General features: G+C 37.1%; 2 protein-coding genes and 1 non-coding gene across 9 annotated transcripts in view; 1 reads left to right on the forward strand and 2 right to left on the reverse strand.

Moving 5' to 3' along the window:
* Positions 1–9627, forward strand: part of WDR26 (WD repeat domain 26) — a 41539-nt gene extending 31912 nt beyond the window's left edge. For all 3 annotated transcript variants that reach the window (XM_063115448.1, XM_063115450.1, XM_063115449.1), the window contains 2 exons: positions 2065–2250; positions 4959–9627. In XM_063115448.1, the coding sequence (XP_062971518.1) occupies positions 2065–2250; positions 4959–4984 (212 nt within the window). In that variant the 3' untranslated portion in view covers positions 4985–9627. The remainder of the gene's footprint in view (positions 1–2064; positions 2251–4958) is intronic.
* Positions 9628–14548: 4921 nt separating this feature from the next.
* On the reverse strand, positions 14549–14657 carry LOC134391421 (small nucleolar RNA SNORD22). The gene has a single exon (XR_010024962.1). It is a non-coding gene; the product is annotated as a small nucleolar RNA SNORD22 (small nucleolar RNA).
* A 2853-nt stretch (positions 14658–17510) lies between these two features.
* CNIH4 (cornichon family AMPA receptor auxiliary protein 4) overlaps positions 17511–27860 on the reverse strand; it is a 38487-nt gene continuing 28137 nt past the window's right edge. For 4 of the 5 annotated variants that reach the window (XM_063114086.1, XM_063114085.1, XM_063114084.1 and 1 more), the window contains 2 exons: positions 22222–22362; positions 17511–17709 (listed from right to left, as the gene is read on the reverse strand). In XM_063114086.1, the coding sequence (XP_062970156.1) occupies positions 17682–17709; positions 22222–22362 (169 nt within the window). In that variant the 3' untranslated portion in view covers positions 17511–17681. Of the gene's footprint in view, positions 17710–22221; positions 22363–27860 lie in introns of those variants that run through there. The other variant, XM_063114087.1, reaches the window with a different exon arrangement.

Below are 27860 nucleotides of genomic sequence, written 5' to 3' on the forward strand. Positions count from 1 at the left end.
TCCTACTTCTGGTGGTTTTTTTCCCTCTTAGTTATGCCTCAGAATTCCCCATGGCTCTTTCTAAAAATATGTACCCTAAAAGTGCTTAAAAATATGTAAGGCTACCATTTTTCCCAGTAGTGCCAAACTCTTTTTTTTTTTTTTTAAAGCCCACACTAAGCCTGATGAATAATATAATTTAAACTACATTTTATTGTTTAAGGCTAAAAATGAGACAACTGTGAAGTAAAAAGATTAAGTTTCCTCATGATTCAAGTGATTTAGAATGGTTCTAAATATGTTCTAAATGTTAATATTATATTACCTCCCAAAATGACTACAGTAATCCATTTGCCATTTATCTTCAAAGAATGTATTTCAAGGACCCTCCAAATCCCCACATGCCAGTATAAAATAAGGCAATTAGGAGACTTTTTCCCAAAAGAGTTGTACCATCACTCAAGATTTTTCATTGTCCTGGCAATATGTAGAAAAACTAGACTTATTTTTTACTTTTGCATAAGCAGTGGATTTCCCAGACTGATAGAGCAAGCAGAGCTTTTTATAAAGCCTGTCATTCTGACCTTGACTACTTTAAATCCTATTTTTTCTGCCTCTTCAGCAAACCTCCTTCTTATGTGTTTACAAATGCATTTTCCTCCATATATAGAAGTATTTTAATTGCATTCACACTTTTCAAGCCTTGGATCTCTTCCTCCTCTGTGGGCTTCAGTTCAGTAAGAAACAAAGCTAATCTGTCTTTTTTCTTTTTCTTTTTTTCTAATTTTATGCAAGAAAAAAATTATTTTCAAAAACTGTTGAGCAACAAATACCTTCTAAGAAACAATAATTTCGTTCTTCAGTTTAGTGCCTTTTAGCTTTTGCTTCAGAAACAAAAATGTTCTGATACAGTGCCAGCTTTTTATCTTTATGTCAGAGGTTTTAAAACCAGGGCATGTTCTCTAAATTCTCCTCAGTTGGCAGTACACCCACTGAGAGTCTCCACATTGACCACGTAGTTTTCTGATACGTTGTCAGATTAAATACCTTTCTAATTTTCTTTGGGATTCTGCCTTTTGCTTAAGAACCATCACCCATACTTAATCTCTTCACAGTAATTTATGCTGTTTACTCTGTTCAGAACACTTTTCCGTATGCAAACTTATTGAATCCTCATAACAACCTGATGAGGGAAGTATACCCATCTACAGATGGAGTTGCAAAGAGTAACTTGCCCAGAATTGCACAGCTAGTTAGTGATAGAGGAAGGATGTGATCTTGGGTAGACTGATTCCAGAGCCCATGCTCTCAACCACTACTCTTTACTATTTGGTTGTTTTTTTTGAAGATTAGTTCATTACAGAGAAAGCTGTAGGGGATTTTGGTTTTTATGGTCACTTCATGAGATTATAAATAGTCTACTAGAAAGCTGTATTATGGTGCAGGTATGGGACCATTCTCTAGACTCAGTAGTAAGCTCTTAAGCAAGACTGCCTGGATTTGAATCCAAACTTTTACCATTTACTAGCTGTTAACCATGATCAGGTCACTTAACCTCTCATTGCTTCAATCACCATACATAAGAAGGACATAAGCATAGTAGCAACATCATGGGATGATGGTAAAGATTAAATAATAGACATAAAGTACTTGGTACCTAGTACTCTGTAAGCATGCAATAAAGGTTTAGCTATCATTGTTACTGTTTTTGAATTTGTATACATTACTTTTCTGTCACCTCTCAGTTCCAAAGAATTTATCATCATCTCTGTCTTGGGTCCATTTATGTTTAAAGATCTTGATTTGTAATTATTCATTACTCATGCATTGGCAGAATATTGCAGATAGATTTTTTGGTGACTTAATGGGAGCTGATCGCTCTTAACAGGAGAAAAATGTATATTTTATTAAAACAGCTTTTCATAAGGTAATTTGTTAAACTATTCATGTTATATTTGTTCTCCTTTAAGGTCTAGTAATCAAGAATCATATGTTCTATGCATAGTGAATGATAAATTTAAGATTGGTTGGAATTGTTAATGTAAAACAACTCCCTGACTTTTCTCTGAATTACTATATATTCAGATCACAAGGTTTACATCTGGCACAAACGTAGTGAACTACCAATTGCGGAGCTGACAGGGCACACACGTACAGTAAACTGTGTGAGCTGGAACCCACAGATTCCATCCATGATGGCCAGCGCCTCAGATGATGGCACTGTTAGAATATGGGGACCAGCGCCTTTTATAGACCACCAGAATATTGAAGGTAATACCATTGTACAGTGTTCCTGTGTTTTCTCCAGTTGAAACCGTGCTTATTATAACATTGCAGCACTTTTAAGCGGTAATTTAAGTTATGGGATATGATTTATTTTCCCCCATTTTAGAGATTGTACCCTATCTCACTCCACAGAAGGGGTTTAAGTAATCTTGAGATCCAATAGTGTTTGTTGTTTTGGGGGGGAAAGTGGAGAGAATAAGCTGGAATGTGCCACTTCATTTATATCTAGTTAGCTATTTACTAGTGTCATTTTAAAGATCTTATTGAAAATCTTGCTTCATCATGCTACCCAAATGTAATATTGCCCAAAACATTTTATACACACGAGAACCATCCAGTATACAACGTTTGAACAACTTTAGGTTTAAATGATCTCGATTATGGATTTTACTCTTAAAAATAAACATCTGTTAACACCATGTAGCATACTAACATGAGGTGTGCTTGATAGATAGGGAGAGAGAAGGGAACTAAAACTTACCATGTACCTATGTCCCAAGCAGCATACTAGACCCTTTGTATACACTATTTTGCATAAAATCGTCATAGTCCTATAAGATAAGTATTTTTATCCTCATTTTTATAGGTAAGGAAACTGAAGCATGGCAAGGCTAATTAATTTGTTGTGTGCTGGGCCGAGCCCGTGGCGCACTCGGGAGAGTGTGGCGCTGGGAGCGCGGCGACGCTCCCGCCGCGGGTTCAGATCCTATATAGGACTGGCCGGTGCACTCACTAGCTGTGTGCCAGTCACGAAAAAGACAAAAAAAAAAAAAAAAAAAAATTTGTTGTGTGCTGCCAGGACTTTAAATCTAAGTCTGGAAAGTTTTTCCTATTTCTTTAAGATACTTAGAGATGAGTATAAAGTTAACAGTTAAGGACAAAAGCTTGATTAAGCACAATATTGGTGCTAGAGGAGGTAATGAGAAATCTTATGTAAATGACTTATTTCTCCTTTTTTTTCAAATGGAGCAAGTAAAATGTTTAGTTTGCTTAGAAGGAAGTAATTTACCTAGAAATAGATTTTTTTGTTCTGTGTGTCCCACCTAAATGTTTTAGTAAGAAAAATAGCATTGCTCTCAGTTAAGTGATTCTCAGTGGAGGGATGTTATCAAGGAAGCATGTATGGTTTGGAAAAGTATATTCTCTACACTTTTTTTTTTGTCCTTGTGCTGCAAATTGTAGAAGGCTTGAACAAGTCTTACTGGCAGCTGAGGATATGCAGCCAGATATGAAAGTAAAAAGCATGGAGTACAGTTTGAGAAAAAAGTTTAAGGACTTCTCTTCAGTTGCTCAGAACTTTGAAGGGCCTTTTTGTATTTGTAGATCATTACATGACATTCTAACATTCCTCTGGGAAGTCACCTGAGACCAGAAATCTTTACCTTCTTTCCTTGTCCTGTTGAGATTTTAAGGTCCCCTAAGATAGAGTCTTTATAAATCTACAACTGTAATTATCTGTTCTTTTCTAATTTTATTAGCCATGTGGAAATTATTGAAAATATTAGTTATATAATTACAGATTTACCCCATAAGAGGATATGTTCATGCCTCCACTGCAGTGGAATAAGAGTTGCACTACTGTTTGGTAAATTTGATTAATGTGGATACTCACTTTGGTGGATGAGCCAAATTTTGTGATATCTGGGTCTGGTTTAGCAACTTTCCATTATGCTTTGGCAACATGGATATAACCCCAAAAAGATTTTCATTTTCACCTGAAATAGAAAAACAACTTCTGAATAACCAGATGTTTGGTTATATGCCTATGCCTTTTTTGCATGTATCTTCTGGGCCTCCCCACACACACACACACTTGAAAATATTTTTTTCTCATTAAAATAATACCTATTTGGAATAGAAATTTTGAACACATTAAATGAAGCTAAAGAATATGATGTTCAGAAACCATATCACAATAAGATACTATGTCATTTAAATAAAAATATTTCTCTCTCTTGTGAAAGAAGCCAGACATAAAAGACCTCATATTGTGATTTCATTTAGATGAAATGGTCTAAAATAGGCAAATCCATAGACAGAAAGTAGATTAGTAGTTTTTTAAGGCTGGGGGTAGGGGTGGGGGTGATGAAATATTCTCAGATTGATTGTGTTGATGGTTGTACAATCCTGCAAATATACTAAAAACCACTGAATTGGACCCTTTAAATGGGTGCATTGTGTTAGTATGTGAATTATATCTCAATAAAGCTGTTGTACACACAACCCCAAGAAAATGGAGTAGGGTGATATTGTAGCATTTCAAACTAAACAACTGAAAGGATAATTAACAAGTACATTAGGTTATAATGCACAATTCTACCCAGGACTGCCAGATTCTTTTTTCTTCTTTTCTGTTCTAAACTGTCATACAGATTTTCTGTTCTGCATAACTATTTCAGGGTTAATTTAAATATGAGATTCTAACATGATTGTTATCTTGAGCTTTTCCAGTATTGAAAATAATGATGACTTTAATATATAGCCTAAGACATGGTGAAGACACATTAGTCTAATGATTATTTGTGATGATGAAAGTATCAAGAATTTGCTTTGATGTGAATATTTTTTAATGTTACTGTATTTTATAATGTCATGATGCTGATTTTGAGACTTTCTAACTGGTAACTTTTTTCTCTCCCTCCCCTCTTCTTCCTCTTCCTCCTCCGTATACATTTCATCTTGTCTTCATTCAGAGGAATGCAGTAGCATGGATAGTTGATGGCGAATTTGGAGCAGACGACTTCTGTTTAACTTAAAATTAGTCGTATTTTAATGGCTTGGGATTTGGTGCAAACAAACATGATTGATAGCTGGACAGACATGCTCGTCATGAAAAAAGAACCATTTCTGAAGCCCAGTTGGGGCCAAACATTTACACCTTGCTTCATAGTAACCAGTTGAGATGAAGCACGTCGTTAGAACGTTGTCGGACACCATGTTGAATTACCCCCCCATCGGTCGTGAGGAACTGTGCTACATTCAGGCTTACCCACTGAACTCAGCATATATATTTTTTTCCCTCTTGCCTTTTGTCGGGCAGGATACCATTCTTGTTGCTCTTCTGTGTAATGAAGTTTAAATGCTTGTTTGGAAAACTTTATTTAACAGTTTAGAAGGCTTGATAGAAAGAGTGCATTAGTCTGAAGAGTATACATTGGATAGGAATTTCCTTCTTTTGTTTCTCCAAATCTTTCCGCCTTGTTTAGCTTGAGATCTTTGCAGCTTGGTTCATGGATTCTAGCCTTGCCCGTTGCGCAGTATATACTGATCCAGATGATAAACCAGTGAACTATGTCAAAAGCACTCTCAATATTACATTTGACAAAAAGTTTTGTACTTTTCACATAGCTTGTTGCCCCGTAAAAGGGTTAACAGCACAATTTTTTTAAAATAAATTAAGAAGTATTTATAGGATTAAAGTGACTTCATTTGTATACATTTGGAATCTAAACCAGCTCAAAAACAGTTTCCTCTATGACTTAGATATGTAGTATAACTGATGCTCTTCTGGAATACCACATGAGACATGGTCAGAAACAGCACTTGGAAGGACATTACACAGGAAATTCAGAGTAATGCTTTGAAGGTTTCCCCCCTGGTGTTTTATTCCTGAAGGAACATCAGTACCTGATCTTGAAAAAATTCAAGATTCAAAAAGAGAATTTTAAATATTATACCAACATGAGAGATCAGTGGTCAGTTTAGGTTTTCAACAAAGCTTGTTCCAAGTTGTTCTTAACTTGGTAAGTCATCTTGGTGTGATGTAGCAAGAGAGTAGAAATCAGCTGTAACTACTTTGGAAGTTTATAGCATAATTGAGATTATTAGAAGAATTCAGCAGATTACAGACAAACTGGGATTAAAACCCTATATAGTCATTTCTCTTAATTGCCCTTAATATTTTGACATATAAGTATACATAAATTTAAAGAATATTTCTTCTCAGTTTTTCAGATATTGCCATACTGAACCTCATTCTAAACTGGTGCTGTGGATAGTCTTTCCCTCTCCTCTCCCCTTTTAGTTTAAGGAAAGGTTTCCTTCATGGAAAATCGCTTTTAATTTTAAGAATTTCACATTTAAAATAAGCCAAAAGCCTGATGTTCACATTGTGCTTTTAAACCCCATAACAGCTGAATACAGCATACTTAGTTTCCTTTGAAATTCCCTCCCTTTTTCAGTAGGAGATAAAAAAGGGTGACCATAGCTCTTATGTTGGGAAGGGGAGTGGGGATATTGCCAAAATAAGATTCTGGTGAAGAAAAGTCTTGTACTCGGTTCCCCTTTAGGCCTAGCCAAGTCTATATTATCACCATGAGTAGACTCCTTCAGCATCCACAAAGAGAAAGGCTTGGATGGCAGGAATTCTGTTGTGGGGTAGGGATGGCAGCAGGGAGAAAGGGGAAAGTCAGGGAAGGGGAGAAGAGAGAAAAACACACTTGGCCTTAAAATAGCATGCATTCTCCCAAAAGCCCATAGAAAGAAAAAATGATAGATCATGGTCAGCAGATTATTTTATCAAATTGGCATGTAAAAGATTTCTTCAAGCTCCATTTTGCAGAGACCACCACTTAGAGAATCAAAGAATTCCTGTTGAGATACTTCGAAATTAAAATAACTATATGTTTATCTGGTACTTCATTTTTCTTAACCAAAATCACTTTTTACTTTAAGCTTGAATAAAATCTTCATTGGTAACTATATATAATTAAGTGGCCACTTCTCTTTACCTCAGTACAGTTAAAACCATTCATATTTTAAGTGATTTGTGTATATACCCTGAAGCCATTAACATACCCCAGTCTCTACAGTAACATCACTCACAGTGTGGGCATAGAAACTCCACAGCTGTTTACAGATTTGGTTACAGTGTGCTGTGGTACACTTGTAACATTCACTGAATTTGTGCCCATTCAGGAGCAACTTGGCACTCAGATTCTACAGTCTACTCCACCCAGCCACCCCTAGATCTGAGTTTTCAGAGTGCTTCTGAAGTACCGTTAAAAACACTTTAAAAAAGTGGAGTAAAGTGAGGCACATTTTACAAGAACATAACTCCTATTAAAACGGAGTAACAACTATGCAAAGGTTTCTATAGCAGCTAGGTGAGTTTGTTTTCTAGGTCCGCCATAACTGGCAGTTTCCTATATATACTGGTACTTTGCGGTGCAAATTTGCTGTAAACGTCTGTTTCATACATTTGCCGTGCAGTTACTGTGCTAAAAAGGTGAGATGGTGAAGAAACCTAGGGCTTTATGATACAAGAACTTGATGATAGGACTTCTAATTCATAGCTACCAACTGAAAACTTCAGATAGTTCTGTAGACTCTGTAGTAGGCTTAAGAGAATACTGTCAAGCCAGCCACAAGACACTAACAAATGAATAAATTGAAAAGTACCAATACTTTTTGCACATTGATCAAAATAGAGTGGAGAATTTTGGCTCCAAAAATCAGGTTAGTAGGCTTACTTCCATGTGCTTAAAAATGTTTTTATTGTTATGCATTGATTAAGGGCTAGAGCAAGTATGAAATTAAAATGTCTTTTTCCTCCAAATAATTGGTTGTTAATGGTAAAATGTTGGATTTGGGATTACTGAGATTGGTATGTGGGTGGTGATAAAGAATTAGAGTGGGAATTAGTTGGGAGGGATGACAGGGCTTCAGTTTTGGTTTTTGTGTTTTATTAGTATTCATACCACTACATTTCTGTTGCTCTTATTGGCCAGGTAACTGTGTTATATTAAACCAGGTAAGTAGCTTAAACAGAAAATTTTATTTGCAAATATCCCTATAAATTGACCCATTTTATTGGATGGGAGAACAAAAGGGATTCCCCAACTTTTTAAGTAATTAAAATAACCTGCTAGTCAAAAGGAAAAAAAATACCATCTTGTCGATAATTAGTCAGAGAAAACACAAATTAATATGGTGAGTTTTATTATTAGAAGTGTTCTGCCTCTAGTGGCATTCCGTGGCATTAATAGAAAATTCTTCTTTCCCACCCCTCCCTATCTTGAAATTTTCTTTTTTAGGATGTTGGTTCCTGCAAACAAGAACTGACCCTATCACCTCTGCCTCACAGTGGGTAAATATATCGTACATCTCTTGAAAGGGAAAATATCCATGCCAGTTTCTTTCACAGTAGAAGAATGGCTGCTTTTGAATGGGGAGGAAAGAAGACATTTTTCTTAATATCCTTTTTGTCCCATTTCTAAAATGTGTAATTAGCAACTTTCCTTTGGGGTTGCTCTTCAACACGTTACTTCCATTTCAGAAACCATATCTGTTTTAATATGAACTGCTAACTTTAAAAGAAGAGGAGGAATTTGCATTTACACTTAGACACTTTCTAAAAAACAGGGTGAACTTAATTGAAATTTTTCAGTGTTGTTAAGCTATTGTTATAGTAGCTGCCCTACAGTTGCAAAACAAAGACTATAAAAACCCACCCCCTATTACTTAATCCAGATAGCCTGGATTTAACAAAACTAATAATATAAAAATGTGTGTTTGTGTATTGTGTGTCTGTATGGGAGAGAGAGTACTTAACTCAAAAAGTCCTGGAAAACAGCTATTCTAGGTTCATGTCAATTCTACTAAGTCTCGTGCACATGTGAAGTGCCCTCTCGGTTTAAGGTTTGGTTAATGCTGGTATATTTTTATAAGATTGAAATTGTGTCCCCATCTTTAACTTAAACATTTTCATGATCAGGGTCAATATGCTGGAACTAAATCTCAACATTTTTAGGCACAGATGGAAAAAAATGTTATTGGCTCCTTGAAAATGTGTGTGTGTGGTGAGGGGAATAGATCCACAAAAGCATGTGTGTACTTAAAAACCAAGCTGTAGAGATCAAGAAAAGAACTTAAGTGTTGATCTCAAGATTTCTAAATTGTCAAGATTTACTGGCATTGTGGTGGAACTAGTTAACAGTTAGAGCCTTTGGTATGTAGTTAACTATTTGCTAAGGACTGATTAAATGTTTCAAAGGATTGTGTTCTTAAATTTTGGGGGGTTTGTTTCTTTTTGTTTTTTAACTGCCTTTCAGATTATATTTACTAGTTTAAATTTCTTTGCTTTATTTCATTAAAGTATAAAAACTTCAGGTCGCTGATATTTATTTTCACTTGTTCTACTAATTATTTACAAAACACCCTTTGTTGACTTTTATTTTATAAATGTGTAGTTATGTCTTTAAAATTATGTTCAACTGAAACTACATTAACTTTGATTTGCTTTCCTGGGATTTTTTTTTTTTTTTTTTTTTTTTAATACACCTTTTCCATGTCAGTGCACAGCACTTAACCAGTCATTTGTATTCCCTTTCTTTCAATCCAATAAACAGAATGAATAAGTAATTTTTGGCGTATTATCTCCTTATATCCATTAATCTGAGTGCTTAAGTAGTACTACTTTTACATAAAACAATTGATTTGCTGAATTTTACTTCCATATATTTACCTAGAGTTTGTAAGTGGTATCTAAAGAAACCATGCTGAGTCTGCTGGGATATCTTTTTAAGGGCCACTGTGCAATCATGGATAAATTTAGAAAAATTTTAGGAGCACTGCATTTTAGAGAAACTGCATTTCCCATTTTGTCCAAAAATGTTACTACGTCTGAACTTGCGCATTTAAGCATTGGATATGTTGATTAGTAAAGAAAATATATTTCCAGCTTGAAATTAAAATCCATTTCAGAATGAATAAATTCAAATAATTTTCTAAAGACTTCCTTGGAGAAAACATTCAGTGTGTACAAACCTATGGTACATTTGTATTTATGAAAAAAGGAAATCATTCTCCCATCAGGGCAAGTTATTACAGAAGTGGGTTCTAAGATTAATTACTAAGGGTAGAGTTCTGTACAATAAAAGGAAGTTCAAACGTGAAGAATTAGTATTTGGCAGCCAACTAATGATGAAGTCAGCTGAGGATAGCAGATCCACTAATGTAGCAGTGAGAGTGACTGCTTCCATAGTATTGCTCACTGCTTGGAAAGTCGTGGTTTGCAACTTCCTCTTATAAACGGGCAAGAGAAGGGAGAAGTATCTCTGCTTGTTTTCTTTAAATACATCTGTTACTTTGACAGCAGACTTAGCTAATTTAATCAGATTATTTATCTGCATTTAGAGTTTCATGCCAAATCCCAGCACCAGGTAGAGAAATTTTCCCAGCCTTAACAAATTTAAGAGTGCAGAGTTGTATTAAGACACAATCTAACAAACAATTCAGATTGCTGCTCAGATTTTGAAATTTACTGTTAACTGTGGGGAACTGTGTCCAGATCCTGTTTCATTTTTATATGAACTTGGTAAAAATGCTGCTCTTGATACCCCATCTTCCCTGAGCCTCCTGATAGACTGTGAGTGAGCTCTGGAAAAAAATTAAAATCTAATTCTCTTCCATTTAAACAAAAGAAAAATGAAATTTTGTTACATCGTTTAATGACTTCTACTTGAAGAATTTTTTTCCAGAAAAATTCAAACTGCTAAGGAAGTTTCAACAAACAAAATGATTGCATCAACCTATCACTAAAGTGTCTGTTTTGGTTTTGTGGCAGTGGACTCTTCTCAGATTAGATTAGCCTACTTAAAATGAGATTGCTATTTATGAAACAGTAAACCAGCTGAAATTATAGCTCATGTGAGAAACATAAATGGACTGATATCAGATTTTAATTTCCCTTTCTGATGTAAAGATACTGGCTTCTTTAGGCACTGTATTAAAGATGTTATTTATATACAATTTAAGGCTTTTTTATTCTTTCATATCCTCAGGAAGAACATCTTAACACATGAGGTGGCCACGGTGATAGACCATATCTAGAATTCAAATTAATGAATATGCTAAATGTCCTCCCATGTGGCTTTTTTCCTTACCTGTTTTGAATTTAAGAAATGGAGCTACAGATTGAATTGGAAGTTGTATTCCAAATAGTTTCCAAATATTGAATAGTTTTCTTTATCTCCCACAGCTGAAAAACATCAATTTGTGGCTTGAGCTTTCAGAAAAGGGATCCCTGACTTTATTATCAACACTTTTTTTAAAGTCCTTTTAAGAGAATAGGCAGATGTACTTCTTTCTGATAGTAAACAAAGTATCTTTTGGATCTTAATGCTGTAGTTTGAAAAGGAAACTTAAGATAAACATGCCGGAATCTTTCCCAGGTAAGTATTAAATGGGCTCTTTTTGCCCCATTTAATGGGTTTGCCCAAAAAGACCCTTTCAGTAAGTTTCTGATATTTTGTCCACCAAGAACTGATACTAAATAACTAATTTGGTTTTAATTTTTTTCTTTCTATACTTCCTCTTAGTAAAAGTATACAAGTGGAGTGCTTATTAGGTGCCAAGAATTATGCTGAGCACTAAATATACATTATTTAAACTTCTGCCCCTGTAAGCAAGTATTGCTCACTTGTTTTTCAGGTGACAAACTCAAGCTTAAAGAAATAACCCCTGCTTCATTCCAAAGCCTGTGCTTTTAGCCCCTAAGTCCAAGTGCATGGGAGACTCAAGTGGGGGCTTTTTTAAGTTACAGATTTCTAAGCCATTTTTCGACTCAAAGAGGAGATTGGGAATTTTTTTGTTAACAACCCAGGTAATTTTATGTTGTCAGTCTGGCAGCAATCCATAAGACTGTGCTATATTACTTCAGTGATGAAACCAAGAATTAAAAGCAGGAGCAAGAAGAGTATTAAGAGGGACTAACCACAACATTAATTACACGCACCTATTTGGTTATTGAGCACCATGTCTTCATTTGGGCCAATATATTGGGTGTTTACTGTAGGTCAGTCACTATGGATGAGCCACTTTGTATGCATTCTCATTTAAACATTAAGGTAACTATGTTATTATGGGACAGATATTCTGTAATTCTCATTTTACAAATGAAAGAAATAGGCTTAAATTAACTCATATGAAGAAGCTGGGACTCAACCCCAGGTGCCTCTGAGTTTTTTAATAACCACCACACTGTACAGTTATTCCCTTGGTCTGTAGGTGGCCACTTACCTTGGAAAAATTGACTATTAAAACTTTTCAAATACAGATGAAAAGTTTAAGCTGCCACTTTACTGATACTAGTTAGCTGCTTAATAGAAGGGAAACCTCCACAATAAAATACCTTCAGATTGTTTTGTAAATTTATAGGGTTGGGGTTAAAATCATGGGTTTTGGAGTCTCTCTATAGACAAATTACTTAACCTGTCAATGCTTAGTCCCCTCATATATAAAAGCAGCTAACAAGAGTAATATCTTACCAAATAGCATTGTAATGTGTGAGGATGCACTTACTAAAACTACAAATGATTTTTTTTTTTAAGATGACCGGTTAGGGGATCTTAACCCTCGACTTGGTGTTGTCAGCACCACGCTCAGCCAGTGAGTGAACCGGCCATCCGTATATGGGATCCGAACCCAGGGCCTTGGTGTTATCAGCACCGCACTCTCCCGAGTGAGCCACGGGCCGGCCCTACAAATGATTTTTTAAAGAGTGGTTTGAAAGTAATGATCACAGAGGATGCAGTCAGTAAAATCTGGAATATTGGAGATTCTACACAACCTTAACTTGATTACCATGTCAGATGACCCAGTTTCTTCAAATTGCAAGGCGGGACCTAATAGATTAGGAGATTTAAGAAACATTACCCAATAAAATGTACAGACTTTGTTTGGATCCCAGTGTGAACAAACGAACTATAAAACTTTTGAGCCAGTGGGGGAAATTTGAGCACCAACTAGATATTTAATACTAATACTAAGGAATTACTAATTTATGTATGACATTGGTACTATGGTTATATGTGTGTTCTAAGAACCCTTATCTTACAGAAATACATACTAAAATATTACAGACATAATGATGTCTGGGACTTGCTTTAAAATGCAATGAGACATGGAAGGTAGTATGGTTATGGACAAAAGAATGACCATGAGTTGATGCAGCTGGTGAAAGAGAAAATGTGTACTAGCCGACACAGATAGTCCTGTTACTCTTACAAAAAGCTAGTAAATTTATACAGAGCTAATCCAGAAGACTGGCCTTGCCCCACAGGTGTCTTTCTGGTAAAAGTAGCCAAATATGTTGCTTTTAATTCAGCCATCAGGTTAAACACACACACTTTGTATGCAGCCTATGAAAACAGGCTGCTGATCAAGTGATGAGATACCAGGGCTCAGGGAGGACACTCACTCCTTATCTAATTTGACTCAGGCTGTACCCACCTCTCCATCAGATTATCCATTTGAGTAAAATGACCTAGGAGAATGGGCATAGGAAGGATTCAAGTTCCTTCCTTGTTCAAGAGTACATGGTTCTTAAAATAGCAGACGTAAGATGAAATCAAGTCTACTAGGTCAACAACAAAGTGGGGGTTCTGATAAAGCTCAGGGCCCTTAGAAGCAACCAGGAGTGAGAGAGATGGCTGGAGAGTGATAGTGTGAGCAGTGCATAGCTTGGAATCTTACCACGCCCTTTCAATACCTGACACACAAAGTGCTCCATAAGAAAGGGATTTAAGTATGTGTTGAACTCACATTTTGACTAGGTTCTGTTTAATGGGAACTGACATATATGAAACAAAGATTGCCCCAAAACGGATGTAGCAAACCGAATCACAGCAGAGGAAGCCAGTTAAACCTCTGAGCACTCAGCTAGCTGTTTCTGACCACGCACTTACTCTTCCCCACCCAGCTTCAGAAGGAAGCAACTGAAAATAAAAGCAGCCTTTACCTAGGAACTTACTTTAAAGAGCAACTTGAGCTCAGTACCACGTGAAGTTCAGTGAACAATCCCCTTAATGTGTTTAGACTGCGATTATTATTGATTACTGCAGTTAAGAATGATAACCCTAAGGCTCTGAATGACTGTCAATCATTAGGACTATTTAACTAAAGCAAAAAAATTGGCTTCTACCTTTTTTTAGAACATTCATGAAAAAATATAGCTTAAATCCAAAAGGCTTCACTCACTGACAGACCTTCAGAAAGCCAGAATAGCCTTGTTAACTGAAGTTTCACCATACCAAAAAATATTTCAATCTCGTGGGGGGGGGGGGGGGGTTAAATAAAAGCGTTTATTAGGAAAACTAAAATGATTGTATATTAACGAACAGATATGCAGTACAGGATTCAAAAATTCCCTTTCTGATGACCTTCAAGAGACTCGGATTCCATTTTTATGCACCTTGTTCTTTCCTCAGACCTGGAAAAAATAAACCACCTATGTTTCAGCAAGTAATGAGTTTTCCCTTTCCCGTCTACAGGAATCCTTATCATCACTCAGACAGTTCCTTCTGGAACAAACTTCCTTCTTCCCCAGCCAGCCCCAGTGGGTACACCATTACAGGCTCTGGGACTAGGACAGTCAATCTTTGTTACAGAAAAAAAGTATATTTGGTTTAAAGCACATAAACTCAGGTGGCAGAGATCTAGATGATAATCACAGAATTTCAAACTTACCTTCTCCATCTTGCTGCCTATTTCTATATATTAGAACAAGTTTAGTTTTTTGGAACAACTAATTACACCTAGTATGTAATACTTTTCACCACAACTATCTCTGACAAAATGCTGAGCAAAGCTGATTTCACCAGTCTCAAGTGGACCAAATACAGCAGTTTCCTAGCCTACCATGTCTTAGAATATTTTCACAGGACTGCCTTTAAAACAATGATGATGGACTTTGATTATGTTCCTCCACTGCTTCTTCTCTGACTTAAAACATCAGTTAGACTTCTTGCTGAAAGAGCAACAGAGCAACACATACTTGTTCATTCAACCATCATTTATTGTTTGTGTGCAAGGCACTGAGTTAGGTGCCAGGAGAAGGAACATACAAATATGAATAAGAGTGTACTCTGCTCTCCAGGAGCATACAACCTAGTAGGATGGATTAAGTGCATAAAAACTCTGAAGAACTGAGCTGCATCTTGGATCTTGCTTCCACAGCTCTCTCAGCTGAGGTTCCACTGATTGGCAAGGGCACCTGCTACCACTGAAAGGATGGAAGGAAAGGCAAAGGAAAATGACAACACAGAGATAAAAAATACACAGGAGCACCCCATGGTAGTCTGCACTGATGAGGTCCTCGGTACTGCCTTTATAGAGATACAGGGAAAAGGAATTTAGGTAAGGGAGAAAGAACTCTGGACTAAACATCAGGATTCCAGATGCTCACAGTTTTGAGACCTCAGGCAATCTCTAGACCTTAGTTCTCTTTCTGGTTAGTAAAGTTGGTTAGAGGCTGCCTTGTAACACCAAAGACAAGGGTTCGGATCCCCGTACCAGCCAGTCAACAAAAGAAAAAAACAATGAAGTTAGATTAAATGATCTCTAAGGTCCTCTGCAACTCTCCAATCAATGAAAAGCATAGAAAATTAACCTTTAGCATCTTAACCACAGCTTTTTTAAAGTCAGTGCCTTTCCCCCTTTTTATCATTTGTAGAAGAGCCCCTAAAAAAATAAAAACAAAAACTACAGTGAGCCCCACCTTTCCTGGCTTTGATATCAGTAATGCAAAAAAGGGTTTTTGTTTTTAACCACAGTAATGTTTCAGAAGTAAAACACTCCTGTCCTTTGTTATAAACAAGGCACCTCAGATTTGCTCAGCCTCAGCAACTTATGCCTCGTAATATGTAAACGGGCAGCTGAAAGGCTCAGCTCTCTGAACTACATGGGTTTCTATTTTGGTTATTAAGAATAGGTCAAAAGTCTTCCACCACCACCTTTGAGTTTCTTTAAGTAGCTTGTCTCTCAGTAACGATTTAAGTTCTCCAACAGCTTCATTGCTTGAAAAGCTTGAGCAGAACATTTGGAGGCACTGCAAGTTGGGGATGGGGGGGTGTGCAGCAAAGGGAAGGAACTGTTTTTTAAAGAGGTGCCTCAGAGGGAAAAGGTAAGAAAAAAAGATGCAAGTAAAGTAACTTCTACGTTACAGCTTCTTGGCCCTTTGCCTGGCAGAAATAAGATTACAAAGAGCAATTTCTCCCAAAGAGGAGGAAAGAACCAAATTTATTTTGCCTACCATTTCATCCGTTCCTTTCATGTGTTGCCAGAGCACTCACTACTTCTGTTCCTGAAGCGTGGTCTATCTGTAGAAGGGAATTTAACTCAGTGGCTCCCTTGCTTCTGCCAAGGCTAGACCTAGTCCAGGACCAAAAGGACATGCAACTTCTAATCTTCTGAGGACCACAAACCTTATTTAGCCACCCAATTCTGTCTCATCAGAGTGAATAATCCCTTTGGACTCTGCCATAAAACAGACATGTTTTGCCTAAATGCCAAAGCTTAAGATAACAACATTAAAGCACAAACCTAGGACTGAGGATAAACTGCCAGATTCACTTTAACCTGCAAGCGTTGGCAAACAGAGCCAAGGAGGTTAACTGCTCTCATCAACAGCAAGAGTTTACAAATACAGTCCAAGGAACCAAGTTTGTTTGGATATTGCTATGTCCATGAAATGGCTTATATTGGGTCTCCCAATTCACAAAATAATCAGTGCAGAAGGGCTGTAGGTAACCTGGCACTAAGAAGAGAACAGGCTCAATATTAGTGACATATTCCTGCTTCTAATCTGATGAGCATCTTCTACCAGATCACCTCTCCAACCCCCCTAAAACATATATCAGAGAGATCAAATACAATTGGAACAATTACAATACAAAAACAAGACCCGGCAAGAACCAGTGGAATTGTATGGGTGTGGGGTGACTGTGCAGGCAGTGACTTCTAAATGAAAGTTCTTGATAAAATCTTGCTTTTTTTGATTTATTTCTCCTTTCTATAAGCAGGAATTACATTGTACCTGGGCAAATGGCTGATAACGTTTCACAAATTCTACAAAGAAAAAGATATATTTTGAAATGTCATCTTCTGTTAACATTCTTATGAAAAGATTTTTAGCTGACATAGTCCTTTTAGTCCCATAAATCTTTATACCATATTAAATATATGAAGGTGCCACAATATAGGCAAAAAAGATAATTAACTTTCTTTTGTCCAGATTAACGGTGTTGATTTGTAATCTGACTTTTCAGTAGACCTAAAGAGCAACTTTGCTCATCTATTAAATTCTCCCTTTAAGTTGTATCCTTTATTACTTTGGCATGCATGGCTGGGATGGCAGTCCTGTTCCTACATACAAATAACCATCTTCAACATACAGATGATGAAAAACACCTCCATGTGTTGGGGTTCAGGCTAAAGTTGAGAACCAGAAATCTACAAAAACTCAATTCATGTTTTTTAAATACTTTATATGGTAAAAATACAGCAAAAATAGTTTTTTATTCAAAGAGGAAAATATATACTGCTATGGTCACAGTTCTAAGGATGATTTAAGTAGTCTCTGGCTCCTCAACTGTGTACTGTAGTGTAGGCTGACTTCAACCATGGCTTCTCCAGCTTCAGTCATTTATCAAAGCTAAAATCATACTGTGGAAAGAAGAAATTAATGTTACTAATATTTCCTTACAAATGTTCCTACAGAGTCTGGTCTGTCCAGACTTGTATAAATAAGGTTCATCAAGGAACACTCATTTAAGTCAAAAACAATCATTTACACCTAAAGGAAAGAACATCTATATTAAGACCGCTCAATGTCCTTATTTTTTCACTAAAAAAAGGGTTACTGGCAATAGCAGTGAGGGGGGAGTATAACTTAAAACTAATGTTAGGCCATAGTTTAAAAAAAAAAAAGCTATGTCCAGAAAAATAAACTTTTAATTCTCTAGCCAGGTCTTTGCACATACTGTTGCTATGCCTGAAATCCCTCCTCCCTATCCCACTCCCATCAACCCAGTAAATTTCTACTTAGACTTCATGACTGGGCTCTCAGCCGCCTCTTTTGGGAAGCCAGACTCAGGCCAGGGCAGTTGCACAGCCTCCTTCCACAGCTCTTCATCTTTCTGCATGCTCTGGCTTCCATGGGGGTTTCTACCACCGGATTGTGAGGTCCGCTGAGACGAGAGCAGGATCCAGGCATCACTGCTTTCATGTTCTAATATATTAACACCCCAGTACTGCAATTACCAAGCTCCAAGCTTTTACTGTAGAGATTTTGTACTGCACCTTTGTGTCATCTGAAGTGCCTTACACAGTGTCTGACACATAGCAGTCACCGAATAAACACTCTATTAAAACTACCACAAACAATAACAAAATCATCCTTTTCTTTTAAATACCAGAATCAGCCTTGCTCTGCTGAGATCAATGACTAAAATAAACAGAAATACCCTTGCGTTACTAACGGTATAAGTGATTGGTTGTCCAAATTTAGCCGTACTAAGTGTACTAAGTCCACAACACAGAGCAGCAGTAGTCGCTAATTTTTTTTTTTTGGTGCGAATTTAATTTTATTAAACCTTACAGTGAATGTTGATATCATTTTTCATTATGTGACAATTTATTGGCTGGCATCTGAATACAGTAATTCTTTTGAAACAATGGGACTGACAAAAGGGCAAGAAACTAACAAGTGATATATGAGGGCAAAAATAGAAAAAAGAAAAAAAGAAAAGGATGACAACCAACTAACTTCAGTTTCCATGGTACCTAACTCTAAAACGGTTAAGGTTCCAAGCAAAAATGCTGCTGTTACAGTGTACAAGAATATGTTATCATCATCTCATCCAGCCCATACAATTCTGAGAAAATTAATTACAAGATTATGCCTAAAAATTCAGCCTAAGATTTCTGCTGGGCCTCAGACACTGTTAATGCCTTCATCAAAAAGTATTCCCAAAATTGTTAAGACTGAATAAATTTCCTAAATTTGTGTTACTTTTGCAACTACATATGAGTAAATTTAATACTTATTAAGCTAACTGTACTCATTTGAACTGAACTAAACTGTACACTGTAGCATGGTGGTGTTGGCTGAAGTTAACGTGTAAGTTTTGATTACATTTCTACAAAAATGCCCTGTTGTGGCCTGCTGGATTTTGGATGTTTCATTATTTTGATCATTTCTGTAAAAGAAATGGTCATTTAACTCAGATTAGATACCAGTCTACTTTATGAAGACAACTGGACTATAGATTTTAAAAGTCATTTTTCTTATCCATAAATCCGACAGGCATAAGCCCAAATCAGCAAAGACAATTTGGTGCCCTTTTTGATTCTGAAGCAAGTGATTGCTCACTTGTAAAGTGTAATACCTTAATGTGTAATATTTTACAGACTCCCATTTATGGTGACTTGGGAAAATTGTTTAGGTAGTAGCTAATATTTCTGAAAGATTTTTGAGAGTTTACTATAGGTCAGCATAAACCTAAGTGCTTTACATGTATTACACTCAGTCCATATTATAACTTGATGAGGTAGGTTATTATTAATATCCCATTTTCAGATGAGAAACTGAAGGAAACACAGTTAAGAAACTAGCCCCAGGTCACACAGTAAGTGGTGGAGTTCAGATTCTACTAAGCTAGCACCTAACCAAAAAACCAAAGGCATAGATTCCACCAGTCTCTAAAGAAGTTGAGCATTCTTTCACAACATTAATTCTATTTAACAAGCCTTGCATGTCTGCTATGTGCAAAGTAACATGCAAGGTGTGGCAGGCACAAAGAAATCATCCTTCACATGGATCAAGCACAACTGTGCAAGGACTTTCAGGGTACAGGGAGGTAGAAGACGGAAAAGGAATAAAAATTCTGCACTATTCTGTGACAAATCAAATTTTAAAAGATCTGGCACTTTCTTAAACTTTAAAAAACCCCAGAATACCCCCAAATACCTGAATTGTTAAGGAAAATGTGTTTTCCGAACACACACGTAATTCCACATTTTCCTGCCCTGCTCCTTAAGCCCCTTTCCTTCCCCTGCCCATGTGTCTCTCAGGCTCCAGCATCACCAGCATCACTTCTCTACTGTTTCTCATGCTCCTTAAGGCAGAATTCCTAACCCCCTTGCCACCCGTCACAGTACTTGAGGCAACACAGAAACCAGGCAGGATCAGATCACAGGGTGTAGGGGGTTGGGGGGGAAGGGTGTGTCATGCAAGAGATACAAAGAGGAGCAGCATAAAATCCTTGCAATCAAAAGCTGTTGATTTGGTAATAAAATTACTTTAAAAACAGCAACCAAAAGCCAACAGAAGGGTGTTACAAGACATCTGAGACTGCTCTTTCATCCTGACCCCTTGAACTATGAGTGATGCCAAGGGATAAGGGTAATAGCAATGTGGGTGAAGATGACAAGCTGAAAAAGGAGGGGAAGGGAAGAGAGATGGAAAGAAAGGATGCACCAAAATGAGGAATGCGGCTGCCCAGGCAAACCAGTGACATAGGTTGCCTATCTTACTTAGTCGTAAAGAACCATACCCTAAACCTGCTCCCAAATTGCTTCTTGATTCCTCCAGTCCATCTTCCCATTACTTTAAATTCAACAACTGAGAGCTCAGAAACTCTTGTGCACCTTTAAATCCTAAGACTTCAGGTCTACTAAGCAAGATACTGCTCCCCAATCCTGCATTTACTCCCCAAAGTGTGACTGCACAGTCTGTTCCTATAGCACTACCCTAAGAAAGCTCATGTTACCAAGACCCAGACAATGTCTGCTTTGGTTTACAGCAAAAAACCTGTAGAGGTAGGGAGGGTGAAGAAAGCATAACCTTAGCTAGTTGATACTAGCTTATTTTTTGTCTCTTCAGAAATAGACAAATATAAGAGAACATATATGATGGTAAAGATACTTTCATATTATTTGACCTAAAAAAGAAATAAAAATGGGAAGAGGTATATCATTATGTTCTTAATATTAAATTTCTATGCTCTTTATTCATCTTTAATACTTGAATTAAAAATTAAGCACATTAGCACTGAGGTCAGGTATGAGAATAAGAGATTGGTACTGGTGTGCTATTTCTGCCCTAGTTTTTAAAATACAGAAAAGCAAATAAGATGAATGGTGACCCTGGTATAGAGTTTGGGGCGGGGGGGGGGGGGGTGAATGGTGAAGAGGAAACCATCTAAACCCTAATTTTAATCTAATCTACACTATTGGGTGGATTTAGCACAGAAGAAGGATTATCAGGCAGATGCTAAATAAAATGGATCTGATTCTAAACTATTTCAGACAAAATAGCAATTTTTAAAAACTGCTATTTCTATACAGTCTCTAATCATTAGGAATCTTCTGAGTGGTAAAAGTTAAAATAAGTACAGGTTTTTCCTAATTATGCCTATGTGAAAAATTAAAATTTACCTAGCAAAAAAAATAGGAATGATCTAGTTAAAGCTTTGACACAAAGGTCAACCTGTCTTCCAGCTTCCTAAAGGCTTTATCAAATCATATACACATGAATATGTTTTCTCTCCTTTGCTCTATTCTAAGGGTGGACAAAGGAAAAGGTAGCATGTTCATCTCTAAAACACAAGGAATAAATTTAAGTTTAAAACAGGACTACATAAGGTGTCCAGTATCTGACAGACAATCTTCATATTAATTCTTATTTCCAATGTGTTATAACTGGAAGACTGACACAATTTTACCAGAACAGATCACTTAGCGTGCTGGAGAATCAGCATTACCCCTAAATCCCTAAATGCCAAGAAAGAACAGCCCAATTTGGATACAAGTTGTTGAGAGCTGCTGCCAGTGGTAGGATCCCCAGAGACCCATGCAGTGGAACCTCACAGCTAGATACTAGGGCAGGAAAAGAACAGCAAAGACAATCTTAAGCATGTTGACAGCCTCAACAGCTAAGGAATAACTGAGACACTGCAGAGTAACTCTATTGTAGGTCAGACATGCTGATTCAGTGGTATACATGAAAAACCTACATAGCCACAAGAAATTCACATATACCGAAAAGACCTGCAACATCAATGCAAAATCCCCATAGTAATATCTCATCCACAGAAGTAGACATGGCATCTAGGAAAATGCCAGGAGTTTAAAAAAAAAAAAAAAACTCACCTATAAAGATACCTATAAACTCACCTATAAAGATACATGAAGAAACAGAGCAAGTGGAAACCAAGCTTGATCATGGCTTCTTTCATGTGTGACTTCAGCTGCCCTCGATTGTGTATTTCTGTTGGATCAAACACTCCCATGTTACCACTTGGCACCATAATGAACCTGATAAATTAAAGGATACACACATTGGAAGGAAAATCAAATCATCAACATAAATAGTCAAAAACCAATATAAGTAACCAATAATAATTAACCTTTAAAATTGAAGCAATCATAGAAGCCTTAAATTCAGACCAAATATGAACAGAGTAATATGATGATGTCATGCACTACTACTTAGTTTTCCTTTGGAAGTTACAAAACTGTTAATTTTTAGTATGATTTTGTGCCCTCTGAAACAAAAACAGTAACATTCCAGAGAAGGATATTTGAGACTCTTATCTATCTTCTGTAGAAAACTACCAAACTAGCCCTTTTCTATTACACACAGGTTAAAGGAGACTCCAAAGCTCAGTGGGTTAGAGCACAGTGTTATAACACCAAGGTCAAGGGTTCAGATCCCCATACTGGCCAGCCATCCCACCCTACCCACCCCCCAATAAATGAGAAGCTCCAAAACCAAACCAATTTTATCAAGTTCTTAGAAACTTCTTTAGAAAAATGGGGAAATTAGGTAAATTGAATTACTTTGAGAGGATCAATGAGTTTAAGTGTCTGGGCTTCAATGTCCAAGCTGTGCCATTTGTGTATTTACTTGCCCTAACTTAGCACTGGTCATGACCTCTTCCTGCTCTCAGGTCTAAGCTTCCTCCAGTACTACCTTGGGTTTCTCACCCTTGCCACACAGTTTCTCAATTGGCACTTCTGTGAAATGCAAAGGCCTCTCTGAGTTCCTAAAGTCTTAAATTCTCTTCCAAATCCTAGTAGCCCATCTATAGCTGAACAGAAGGTATTTTCATTTGAATATCCAGATAACATCTCCAAATAGTCTCAGTCTTATCCTTCTCTGACTTCTAGGTGATGGAATGAGAGTGTCAACATTTTCTTAGTGGTCCTAAAACATTTTCCTCTTACCCAATTCTGACTTCTGTCTTTCTCATCTTTCATAGCCAGTCCATTAAACTCTTGTCAATTCTTTCTTACTACCACCAACTATGTAGTTGTCTCATTTTTATTCCCACTATCACAACCCTTTTCCAGCACTATGTTACTGACTCCTGGTCTCTGAACTGGTTTCCCTACCTCCTGGCTCTTCTCCATCCAATCAATACTACACAATGCTTCCAGAAAAATCTTCCCAAAGCATAATTCATTTTATGTCAACTTAGCTGCTTGAAAACATATAAAGCAAGGAAGATATATGAACAACTAATTATCAAATTAAAAGATATTCAATATCATTAGTCATTACGGAAATGTGAATTGAAGCCACAGTGAGATACCCACTCCACACCCAATAGTATGGCTAACACAAAAAAAGACTCAAAATAACAAGTGCTGGCAAGGATGTAGAGAAATTAGAACCCTCACACACAGTTGGCGAGAATGTAAAATAGCACAGCTCCTTTTGAAAACACTCAGGCAGTTCTTCAAAAGATGAAATATCAAGCTATCATATGACTCAGTAATTCCACTCCTAGGTATCTGCCCAAGAGAAATGAAAATATGTCTATACAAAAACTTGCACATGAATGTTCTAGGAAAATTAATCATAATAGGCAAAAAGTGGAAACAACCCAAATGCCCATCAATTACAAATGGATAAACAAAATGTGGTACATTCACACAATGAAATATTATTCAGCAATAAAAAAGAATGAAGTACTAATACATGCTACAACATGGATGAACTTTGAGATGTTATGGTAAGTGAAAGAGGCCAGTCACAAAAGAGCGCATGTTGATCCTCTTTATATGATATGTCTGTTCAGAATAGGTAAGATTTAGAGACAATATAGAATGGTGGCTGCCTGCAGCTAAGGAGGACAGGGAGTAGGGATAACTGCTAATGGGTATGGGGCTTCTATTTGGGTGATGAGAATGTTCTAAAATAGACTATGGTGATGGTTGCATAAAACTATAAATATGGTAAAAATATATTGATAGTACACTTAAAATGGGTGGATTTTATGCTACCAGGAGCCACATTTATATATAAACTCGCTGGACCAGCATTCAAGATTCTCTGTGACCCACCCAAACTGACTTTTCCAGCTTCGTCTATTACCAGTCCTCCATCTACATAATTTCAGCCTAATGGTCCTTCGCTATCCCTTGTGTGTTTGTACAAGCCTCCCCTTCTACCCCTCCCCTTATCCTTTGAACACGGCGGAATTCTCATCCCCACTCCTCTCTGTCAAAGCTCTTCCATCCTATGAGGCTCTGCTCAGACACCACTGCCTCTTTGAAACTGTTCCAGTAATCCAACTTTCCTCCCAACCCATAAACACTTAGTATCCTCATTATTCATCTGGCAACTACCTTACACTTGCCTTAGGACAACCCTTATTTAACTAGCATATTTTGTTATTCAATGTTTTGCCTCTTTGTCCTGATAGAGTCCATTTCATATATGTCTGTAGACCCAATAGCATGAAGTACAGTGGTCTGAAAAGAACAAAAGATCAATCTATTGATTTTTTTAACCTTTTTAAATAGGAGGTAAGCATGTGCCCAGCAGACAGAGACTATCACTGCAGTTATCAGGGCAATAAATACACATGATCTTTACTTCATAATTATAGGAAAATGGAATCACTGGACTTGATTGACTTCATAGAGCCTTCTATCACAGTCTTCACTATATAAAAAAATTATGCCAAACCTTCTTCTTCCTCTAGCACATTTTTAATTCTAGTAGATATGACTGACAGCGTGGTCTGGGATATCATTAAGATCCACCGTCTTAGAGGTTCCAGTCCCCACTCTCACTCCCAAATTTGTGTTTCATTTAGTGGGACCACAGGGAGACTTAGCTCTATTAAAAGTCTTCACGGGACTGGCCCTCACCAGAAGTGCAAGGCATCTGTTTTCCTCCCAGCACTGAACTCAGGTTAGGGTATTGGTCTACGAAACTGATCACAGGAGAACAATAAGAAACTTAAAAGAAAAAAAAAAAAATTCTACCCCAGGAGACCTACCCTCTAGAAAAGAGGTACAGAGATTTAAAAATTTTTTCCTAGCTCAGGTTCTAGTCTCATGATCTTTACAAGATCATTCTCCCAAATCCACTCCTTCCCTCATCTCTACTGCCTTACATTATCTTTTCATGTGCTTCCTATCCTCCTCCAGCCCTTTTTCTCTTCTGTCCTTTTTATTCTAACTGCACTTTACAACATCATGCTTAAAAATCAGCCAATGAGTAGTTTTACGCAAAAAACTTAGACACACGTAAAATTATTATTATTTTTTTTTTTTTTAATTTTATTTTGTCGATATACATTGTAGCTGATTAATGCTCCCCATCACCAAAACCTCCCTCCCTTCTCCCTCCCCCCCTCCCCACCAACCATGTCCTTTCTGTTTGTTTGTTGTATCAACTTCAAATAATTGTGGTTGTTATATCTTCTTCCCCCCCCCCCCCGGTTTGTGTGTGTATGTGTGTATGTGTGTGTGTGAATTTATATATTAATTTTTAGCTCCCACCAATAAGTGAGAACATGTGGTATTTCTCTTTCTGTGCCTGACTTGTTTCACTTAATATAATTCTCTCGAGGTCCATCCATGTTGTTGCAAATGGCAGTATTTCATTCGTTTTTATAGCTGAGTAGTATTCCATTGTGTAGATGTACCACATTTTCCGTATCCACTCATCTGATGATGGGCATTTGGGCTGGTTCCAACTCTTGGCTATTGTAAAGAGTGCTGCGATGAACATTGGGGAACAGGTATACCTTCGACTTGATGATTTCCATTCCTCTGGGTATATTCCCAACACTGGGATGGCTGGGTCGTATGGTAGATCTATTTGCAATTGTTTAAGGAACCTCCATACCATTTTCCATAGAGGCTGCACCATTTTGCAGTCCCACCAACAATGTATGAGAGTTCCTTTTTCTCCGCAGCCTCTCCAGCATTTATCGTTCATAGTCTTTTGGATTTTAGCCATCCTAACTGGGGTTAGATGGTATCTCAATGTGGTTTTGATTTGCATTTCCCGGATGCTGAGTGATGTTGAGCATTTTTTCATATGTCTGTTGGCCATTTGGATATCTTCCTTAGAGAAATGCCTACTTAGCTCTTTTGCCCATTTTTTAATTGGGTTGCTTGTTTTCTTCTTGTAAAGTTGTTTGAGTTCCTTATATATTCTGGATATTAATCCTTTGTCAGATGTATATTTTGCAAATATTTTCTCCCACTCTGTTGGTTGTCTTTTAACTCTTTTAATTGTTTCTTTTGCTGTGCAGAAGCTTTTTAGTTTGATATAATCCCATTTGTTTATTTTTCCTTTGGTTGCCCGTGCTTTTGGGGTCGTATTCATGAAGTCTGTGCCCAGTCCTATTTCCTGAAGTGTTTGCCCTATGTTTTCTTGAAGAAGTTTTATTGTCTCAGGGTGTATATTTAAATCCTTAATCCATTTTGAGTTGATTTTAGTATACGGTGAGAGGTATGGATCTAGTTTCATTCTCCTGCATATCGATATCCAGTTATCCCAGCACCACTTGCTGAAGAGGCAGTCCCTTCCCCAGTGAATAGGCTTGGTGCCTTTGTCAAAGATCAGATGGCAGTAAGTGTGTGGGTTGATTTCTGGATTCTCTATTCTATTCCATTGGTCAGTGTGTCTGTTTTTATGCCAGTACCATACTGTTTTGGTTATTATAGCTTTGTAGTATAGCTTAAAGTCAGGTAGTGTTATGCCTCCAGCTTTATTTTTTTTGCTCAGCATTGCTTTGGCTATTCGTGGTCTTTTATTGTTCCATATAAATGTCTGAATAGTTTTTTCCATTTCTGAGAAAAATGTCTTTGGAATTTTGATGGGGATTGCATTGAATTTGTATATCACTTTGGGTAGTATGGACATTTTCACTATGTTGATTCTTCCAATCCAAGAGCATGGAATATCTTTCCATCTTCTTGTATCCTCTCTAATTTCTCTCAGCAGTGGTTTGTAGTTCTCATTATAGAGATTTTTCACCTCCTTGGTTAACTCAATTCCTAAGTATTTTATTTTTTTGGTGGCTATTGTAAATGGGCAGGCTTTCTTGATTTCTCCTTCTGCATGTTCACTATTGGAGAAAAGAAATGCTACTGATTTTTGTGTGTTGATTTTGTATCCTGCTACTGTGCTGAAATCATTTATCAATTCCAAGAGTTTTTTTGTAGAGGTTTTAGGCTGTTCGATATATAGGATCATGTCATCTGCAAACAGGGACAGTTTGACTTCATCTTTTCCAATCTGGATGCCCTTTATTTCCTTCTCTTCTCTGATTGCTCTGGCTAGTACTTCCAACACTATGTTGAATAGGAGTGGTGAGAGTGGGCATCCTTGTCTAGTTCCTGTTCTTAAAGGAAAAGCTTTCAGCTTTTCCCCATTCAGGATGATATTGGCAGTGGGTTTGGCATATATGGCTTTAATTATGTTGAGATACTTTCCCTCTATACCTAACTTATAGAGGGTCTTTGTCATGAATGAGTGCTGAACTTTATCAAATGCTTTTTCA

Source organism: Cynocephalus volans, chromosome 11 (assembly GCF_027409185.1).
Source record: "Cynocephalus volans isolate mCynVol1 chromosome 11, mCynVol1.pri, whole genome shotgun sequence".
Classification (NCBI taxonomy): Eukaryota; Metazoa; Chordata; class Mammalia; order Dermoptera; family Cynocephalidae; genus Cynocephalus; species Cynocephalus volans.